Genomic DNA, 9,056 nt, shown 5'->3' with positions numbered 1-9,056 from the left:
GTAACGAATGGAAATTTCAATTTCTTTTTCTGCAACGCAGTTTGCATTTTTTAAAAATATTCTGACGTAAATTATGAACTTTTTTGATTATCTCTGGTCTTTTTCTCAGATGTTTCAATGAATCGCTTCATACTTTTAAATTTAATTAATAAACATCAAGAACAAATAGCGAAATGACATTTCTCGGACACTCCTTATATAGAGCTGACAAAACCATCTTGTCAAGAGAGGAAACACAGAAATATTTCAATTACAAAACAATTAAATCAGCATCTTAAATGTAACATAAATTTAAGGATGGTTATCGCATAATCTTTTAACACAGTGCAAAACTTGTGAGGTTAAGCCCTGGACTTCATTCTTTGGCGGTCCCATGTATTTAAGCCACAGTTTGTTTATGTGTCAAGTTTTGAGCAGGTTTTCTTTTTCTTTTTTTGTGGTTCTCTTTTCTTGACTCTGGTTGTTTACAGAGATATTTATTTGCAATGTGCAAATAGTTTGTTTATTAAACATGATCTGTATCAATACATGTATCACTTTCGTTGGGTAGGCTGGGGAGGAAGTTTCCGAGTTGTTTGGGTTTCGTTTTCTATGTTGTTTTGTTGGCTGTGTTGCTTTGCTTGTAGCGATGCTTGCTGAGATAACTTTTTTAGTTTCGATCTGTGTTTGTGTTTTCTCTGTTTTATTTTCTTCCTTGGTATTTTTCTGTTTTAATCGCTGTTTTATGATAAGTGTTTTTGCATTATGTCAAATAACGTTGTTCTGTTAAGCTTTAGATTTATATTTCGAATAAATGCGTCAGAAAATGAAAAAATTAAATACTATGCAGCATTGCGTCAATAATAGTTATCGACATGGAAAATTCCATTTAATTAAAAAACCACTTCTTAAATGGTCCAAGCAAGCGTTTTAGTTTCTTCTGTTTGGACCAGTTTTGGTGTTTAGATTATTTTTATTTATCAAGTGTGAGTTTTTGTATAATTTATAAAAAAAATTATATTAATCTTTGTTTATGTATACATAATTTTAACATAATCAGGGCCTTATGGAAGACCACCATATAGTGAACAAGTTTTACCCTGGATAGATATTAGGAAAAAAAATAAATAGATGAGATCTTGAATTCTTTTGTTTGCTATGCTGTGCTGGCGAGGGTGATTTTTTATTATATTGTCTTGGTTTGTTCAGTTATGTTTAATCATAATGCGACTGATTTATGAAACCGTGGTCGCAAAGCCATGTCACCTCAGATCACCTTAAGTTAGTAAGAATCTCAGAAGACATTATGTTTTGATCACAAAATGGACCAGACATGCTGAATATAACAACTTCGTTTCTTTTCGCCTAATTATAGTATGGGTCTAGGGGTTCCCAGGTGAGATTATTAGTTTTGATATGAATATGAACTCAATGGACCTTTTCACTAATAAATTCGTAACTATGCACGCATGCGCACAAATGGCCTTGGCGGCAAGAAGTGTGAGCGGCCATTAAAAAGGTACAGGGGCGCAACTTTGGTGATCATTTTCTCTCAGGTTTTCTGGCTTTGTTCATTTTTTTTCTTCAGCTATTTCCTTTTGCTATTAGTTTCTAACCTAAGCAGGATTTTTAGTGCTCTGTAGAAAGACTTTATAATCGTGATTTTTTTCTGTGCGCACGAGATCGCCGTTTCTTGGTATGGCCCCCTTCCATCATAAATTGTATAAATCACATCGTTAGCGTTCTTGCAGCCAACCTGTGCATTTGTAAACACGTACTGATGTTCTATGTACATGTACTGTAGGTACATAGCTTACCATTGAACCTGGTCATATAGCTTGGAGTACTACCGAAAGAAATGGTATCCGGTTGTTGCGTTTGGGGTTGTACGACAAAACAAAGTGCAGATTCCAAAGAGAACTTGAGGGATATGGTTCTTCAGGCTACCCGAGTGGAAAAAAGTAGCGAATCAAATGGGTACAGAACATGTACATTTCAACATTATAGCGTGTTTACAAATGCACAGGTTGGCTCCAAGAACACTGACGATGCAATTTATACTACGTGTACTTATCATTGAAGGGGGCCATATTAAGAAACGGCGATCTCGTGTGCACAGGAAAAATCACGATTATAAAGTATTTTTGCAGCGCACTAAAAATGCTGCTTAGGTTAGAAGTTAATAGCAAAAAGAAAAATAGCTAAAGAAAAAACCAACAAAGCCAAAAACCTGAGAGAAAATAATCATCGAAGCCGCGTCCCTGTACCTTTTCAATTGCCCGCTCACATTTCTTGCCGCCAAGTCCGTTTGTGCGCATGCGCGCATAATTATAAGTTTATTAGTGAAAAGGTCTGTGCTGGGGTATGAACAACCTTGCAGACGGCCGGGTGTGCCGACTTAATTCGTTATCTCAAAGCCACACCCTTTCGGCCGGAAGTCGTTTACATTGTATTACATTTTGGCGGGACTTGAGAAGTTTCTGGACTTTTCTCAGTGACAATTCCCACGCTTGAGACCTGCACCTTGGTGGGCTGAAGATCACAGCAAGAAGGCCCCTTGTGGATAACTTAAGCCCTTTTCCCGTCGGCTTTAGTTAGTGTTCATACCTATTTGGACAAACTTTTAGATGTCAGGGTAAGAGCACTTATGATTATACAGAGACATTTCTAAGTATGAATTTATTATGGACATACCGAATGTAATGTTTGTTGTGACGTACATGTAAACCATCACTCAATAGTATGTCCTCTGTCTCCCTTTAGGGTTTCCCCTTTTGGTTATACAATTTAATTGCTGATTGAAACCTAGGAATGAACCAAAGGAAGTCAAGCCACAGTCGCCTTGAGTCCAGTTTTTGTCTGGTTTTGCGCCTCCTATCCTCCTTAATTGGCGGACGAATCTCCACCCTTCTGACAACTGCAGAAGAACCGGACCGCTACATTAATATTCAGTGAACGCATTAATTGCACAAAATCTACATTAAAATTTGTTTGCGAAGTTTTGATTTAATAAAATTTTGCCTGATTTAGGCCTATTTGGCAGTGGTCAACAGTGTGCCGTGACCTTGCCAACTACGATTGACGTCATGTTATCTTGCGTTTCTCAAATCCCTGCCCACGTTTGGTCGTGCCACCTGCGTTTTTCCTTTCGTCAGTACTTTTGACATCCTGCAAGTGCGGCAGTTTCAGTGACGACATCTTCCTCGTCAGGAAGTTCGTAAATGGTGCTCATCACGTTTATCAAACGCTTCGACCCAGCCTTCCTCTCGTAACGGCCCACAGTGTCGGTAGGATTTCCCCGTGAACTTCGACTCCCATCGATGCCGTCACTAGGCCTCAGATATTTTTCGAGTCGGTCCTGTCTCGCTCTCAGGAGTTCCAGCTCTTGGAAAATCGGACTCATCATCTTGAATTCGAAAGGTGCGTCCTGCTGAGCGAGGAACTCTTTTATTTTCTGATAGAGATTTGTCGACAATGAAGACACGGCCTCTGCTTTAGTTTGGTGTAATGTGGTCAGAGGAACGGGACCCCTGCAGATGCGGCTGAACATCCGCACTGCCTTCTCGATTGGAGCATAGGGACAGTACCTCAGGGCTGATATTTTCAGGAGCTCCCGCATAGCACCCACGCTTTGGAACTGGTTGGTGATCCTCGGCAGGTTCTCAGCTATCATCACCTCTTTGCGATAGTCACTTTTCCTGAGGTATTCTTCTGTTTCCTCCTCCTCTTCGTCTTCGTCGTCGTGACAGATGAAGGCCCACTCTCCTAGAGATGCCAACTCCCACTGTTCTTCCTGCATTTGGTCCATTTGGGCTTCCTCCTCGTCCGCTGCAGCTTCTGTGACCACTTGCAGGGATGATTCATTTTTGTCAGTCGAGTCTTTATCATCTGTGTCGGGGGTGCATTTCATTCGTGTGCTTCCAGTCTGTAACATTAAGTCTGTATAGCCATATTTTTGTTTGTATTTGTCTTTCAGTTCGGACAATATCTCACTTTCAGTACTTTCCACAAAAGATATGAGAACTTCTTTCTCCGCTTTGACAGTTGATGGAATGACCTCTTTCGATGTTTGCAGTGCACCGTTTCCATTTCCTTTTTGATGGGTACTTCCTTTTGTTAAAGTATGCGTATTTGATGCAGCGTCACCCTTCTTGTCGGTACAATCAGCATTTAAAACAAGCGACTTGTCGGAATGACTTTTCGCCGCGGTCTGTTTGGTTTCATCTTCTTCAAGTAACGTTGCCAGGCGAGGCTCACATGCGACTCTGTGGACTTTTCTTGAGATCACTGTCGATCGTTTCTGGCGCGTATTTCTACGATTGTACCGATCAAAATCAGTTCTGCAGAATTCCTCGAACTTTGCCTTTGCTTGCGCCAGTCGGACGTCATCGCTACTAGAGCCAGCTCTTTGTTGTTTCTCGCCTACACTACCTAACTTATTCCATTTCTCCATCTCGCTGATGTCAATCCTCAGCCAAGTAGCTCTTGCCGCCGCAATTCGACGTAAAATGCTGATGTTTCCTTCACTGTTTCTTCTCCTCCATGTCCCCACAGGAAGTTTAGTGCATCTCGCAATATTCCTCAACTCCGGTGTGGATTCGGGTCTCCATTTGGAAAAATAAGCAGAAAAGTTCAACCGTGCATCCTGATGCTCTTGAAGTGATGAGCATGCACCCCTGGACAGGTCACAAATTCCAGATTTCCATGGCACATTGGTGGAACTTTCCGATCTGCCTACATGCCTTCTTCTTTCACCTCTGCTGTTCTCGTTAGCTACCTCAGTCAGGGAATCCTTGCTCATTTGCAGGTTTGGTTTGGGCCGCCCAGTGTAGAGTTCGTCCTCCCCTGATAGTCTGTAATTTGATTCAGGTTGAGCTGGTGTCGTAATTCTGGTCTCTACTTCTTTCTCCCTCGCTTCTTGAGAAGGCTTTGTTATGCGCTTATCATGAATGGATGAAGTGCGCTCCTTTAAGCAGTGGTCTAAGTATACCGAGAGATAACTTCCTTTTTTCCTCACCATTCTGTCGTTGCCCTTTTCGGTAAAACATTTGGTAAATTCAGTTGACATCTGGATGTTGCCAGTAATATCGATGATTTCTTTAATGTCACTGGACTTTCTGCCTTTGTGAGCAGAGCTTCCCCAAAGTGTAGGGTTCACTGTGATTCTCTGTTCTGCTTGTGCTATCTTGACCGTTGTTGGCTCGGTGACTCCAATACGGGGTAATATTGGGCATTTTTCTGTCCACACCTTTCCATCAGCTTTGCTGTGCTCATCATTTAGAGAGTAATGCCTACCCTTCCTAATTTCACCAACTGATGAGGGTCTCGTGTGGAAACTCCCAAAGCGTTTGTCGGCATGGCTTAATGAAGTCGTGCTTCGGAGTTCTTGCTTCTTGGATGAACACAAGACTGGTATCATGCTCGGCGCTGTGGCGTGCTTCAGAGTCCTCGGTCCAAGCTCTCTTCTCTTCCAGGACTTTAACACTGGAATTCTGCTGATAGCTTTGGGACGTCTCAAATATACTTTGTCGTTACTGTCACAGAGTCTGCCTTGGTCGTTTGGTGGGGATGTTGTATATTCAGACATGCTCTCAGTAGCATCCCCCATTTGTTGCCACTCCCCTGCAATCCTGCTCATGGCTCCTTTCATTTGAGTTGCCTTTTCTCTTGGATCCATGGTGTACTCGGATCCTCCATGAGAACCTCTCTGTCGTGACGTTCTGCTCCGAACTGAAGAGAGAGATTGGTCTCGACGTGGATTTGTATCCCAGTCCAAGTCGAACGACTTGGGGTCATTGTTGGCTCTGATGCATACTTCCGGGAAAGTCGGTTCAGGAGCAACCTTTGTCGTACGCCGGCTGCCTTTCCGGAGAGCCAACCTCGGCAAGCGGAAGTTTAAAGAGGGTGCAACTTCTGCTTTGCCAGCATCCTTGCTGGGTTGAATCAGCCTGCTAAATCTCAACAACGGTTTCTGCTTGAAGGAACAAGAGCAAATGAATCACCTTACTAAATATTGGAGTGATCCTAAGGAAGGAAATGTCTTTGATGGAAAATATTTCACAAGCACGTGCTACTGAGAAATAACTGCATTAAAAACAGTAAAACTGAGAAGATGGATAGTAGATAGTTTGAAAACAATGGTTGGAATGCACAGGGCCTCGTACCTTGCTCGTTTGTTGAGCTAGCATGGTGTTTCTTTGGCAGTCTTTGACAGCTCTGCCGGTGTTCGGTCTTGCGTCGATCGATATCACTTGACTCGGTAGTTCCTGTTTATTCTGTTGTTGTAAAGATAACAAGGGAATAAAGTGACATCTTAGACAAGATATAAATTGATATTCAGCTACATAATGGCAAGCAGGCTTGTTGATTTTACCTCCAATCTTTTCATTGGTTCGTAGTTATCTCAGACAGCATTTTCTCAAATCGAAACAAGTGCATATTTTTTGTAATAAGGACGTTTGGGATTGAAATGATCATGGCTTCTTTGTCTGCCCCAGTACCATTCTGTATGAATGTTAGGAGACTCCGAGTTGGTCAGGTTTTGATCGAAAAATTGAATTTGTGTGTGTGTGTGTGTGTGTGTGTGTGGTCACGGACCTGTCAGAATCGACTGGTTTGACAAAATTTCTTTAAATCCAAAAAGAGGACAATAAACGGTCCAGACCCCTGCATTTTGCCAGCTTACCAAGTGGGGTAAGTTGAAATCACCGTGATTAATACCGGGGCGTAAATGGGTCTTCCTCTCTTCGGGCCCAGTTGTTGGTCCAGCAGGTGCCTTTATTAGGGGGAAGGCTGGCCGGGGTCCAGGGTCAGGTAGTGGACACTCCGACCGGGGGGAGTTGCGGTGATTTTTGGAGAGCACCTATTACAGATAAAATCACGGGCGTAAATTTGTGTTGGGATCTAGGAGTGGGGGATAGTATGGGGGGTTGACTTTTCCGGCCATGGAAATTTTGTGGGGTGGAGGGTGCTGACACCCTTTGACACGAGAGGGCAATGCTCATGATACAAATGTGCATCTGCAATTATGTATTACACTTCTGCGGAGTCTTACAACAAAGCAGCCTATTGATGGCTTTTAAAAAGTTTTTCTTTTTGAGTGCTGTGGAATACATTTTGGTTGTTGAAAAGTCTGAAAAATTCTTCACAAATCTGAGAGGTGTCATCGGACATTAGAAATTTAATTTATATAAATGACTGCGTCACAACAAGAACAGATAAAAAAGGAGACAATGTGTTATGATTTTTCACTTGAATACTCCGACGAAAGGTATTCGTAAATCTGCCACAAGTATTGTTTCACCTACCTGCACCTTCGTAAACGACACACTTGAAGGCGAGACGACGTGGTCTCTCAGCCAATGGCTGATGCGTCGGCCGTAGCCGGGTTTCTGAGATAATTGGACAAAAAATAAGAAGTTCAGAAAATTCCAGCTTTCGCAGCACAGTGGAGCACTATTTTGTGTAAATTCGACTTTTGATACTAAAATAATCCAGTTGGAGTACATACAAACAGAATCATTATTATGAGAAGGGAATCTGGATGGACACTTTTTTAATCAGTAGAGAAAATTAAATACTAGAAATGGTGTATACAGGTTTAGTCCTGGCGAGGGGGGCGGCAAAAAGAACCCCCTCCAAAGGAAAGTGGTACACTGTTTATAAATTTGTTTTCGCTATAAACTTATAAACAGTTGTGACACTGTACAGGAGGGTAAGTCACTAGTGAATTATGCATATATAGATGGGTACAAGTTTAATTCAACGGCGCAATGTTATAAAAAATCTTTACAAGAAAAATGTTATGAAGTCAGGCGTTATTAAGTATGATATACCCAGCAAAAAATGAGACCGAGGGGTACCCCTCCAACATGTCCAATCCCTACACACATTCCAGACTTTTGTTACTTGATTAACACATCCCCCCAAGATATCTGAAAGGAATTCCCCAGATTCCTGCGAGACAATGACCAACACAAAGCAGGGGGGGTTCTCTCCGTCTCATACCTTGCTGCATATGAAGCATGAGGGGGTAGAATATCAGCGGCAGCAGAACGACCTTCAAAGGAGGGGGGCAATTGTTAGACCATCTGGCATCAGCCATTAGTAGGCCGATCCGTTAAGCCCCAGACCCATAGACCCATTGCAGGCCCTGCAAGAAGTGGGTGGGCGGTATGCCCAGATTCGAAAAAGTGGGGGCACTGCTCCCCCCCCCTTGCTTTCGTCGCCAGATACTTTCAGTACAGCCCTGTGCGACGTATACATGAACATTAATGTATAACGATAATACGAATAGAATTAAACACTAACTAGCAAATACACAACACATTAAACCTAAAGTACTAGCTCGACGCTATTATGTCTTCAAATCGCTTTTCGAACAACAGTAAGCAGTCATGTTTTGCAGGGAACGATTTCAGAGTTTGGGCTGCTGGAATTAGCCAAAGGCTCTTCAGGCTCTCTACCAGCAGAAACACAGCTGTAATTGAAACGGTTATGTGAAAGGACAGTTTCCACAAAGCATTCAAACCCTTAGGTCGGACAAGTGGACATAACTTCAAAATAATTTCTCACATTACCAGCGCATTTGAAAAAATACATGTAACTCACCTTTCTACTCGCCATAACTGTACTTCAGTAGCACAATCTCAGATTTATCGCGAAGATAATACTCGAAAATCGCTTGAAAAGAGCTAAAAATAGAATCGTCCAACGATGTGATCGCTGAGCAATAACAATGGGTTCTGAATCCAGGATTTAATTTCACACACATTTAAACCATAGTTAGTAATGTTTTGTTTACTATTTTCCAAATTTGCATTTAATGTTGTTAAGTCGTGACGCAACAAACAACACTTGCACTTTTGCCAAATTCTCCAATACTCAACCTCGTCCCGTCTCAGGCTTCGTCTTCGGAACCAATCCCCGATTGTGGGCCTGAAGCTTAAAATTGAAGTACTGTGTATAATGTTTGGCTCATTTGAATCTTATTTGATGTTTTGTGGCATTATCAGATTTCCCATTGCGCATACAACTTCAAAGTCAGGTAGTTAAAAAAGTTGAAGCCTGAGACAGAG

The 9,056-nt window shown here is 42.0% G+C and overlaps 1 protein-coding gene across 1 annotated transcript; it reads right to left on the bottom strand.

The window, feature by feature from the left end:
* Positions 1–2,255: 2,255 nt before the first annotated feature.
* LOC110988476 (uncharacterized) lies at positions 2,256–8,754 on the bottom strand. The gene is made up of 5 exons (XM_022251999.2): positions 8,590–8,754; positions 7,287–7,370; positions 6,665–6,841; positions 6,144–6,254; positions 2,256–5,950 (listed from the first exon to the last, which is right to left on the bottom strand). Exons 1-5 carry the CDS (start codon positions 8,602–8,604, stop codon positions 3,131–3,133), a joined length of 3,207 nt encoding a protein of 1,068 aa, XP_022107691.2. The 5' UTR covers positions 8,605–8,754; the 3' UTR covers positions 2,256–3,130.
* Positions 8,755–9,056: the final 302 nt, after the last annotated feature.

Source organism: Acanthaster planci, linkage group LG06 (assembly GCF_054643075.1).
Source record: "Acanthaster planci isolate LZ-2023a linkage group LG06, COTS_SCS, whole genome shotgun sequence".
In the NCBI taxonomy this organism is placed as follows: domain Eukaryota; kingdom Metazoa; phylum Echinodermata; class Asteroidea; order Valvatida; family Acanthasteridae; genus Acanthaster; species Acanthaster planci.
The sequence above is the reverse complement of the archived record's forward strand: the minus strand, read 5'-3'. Positions and strand labels throughout refer to the sequence as shown.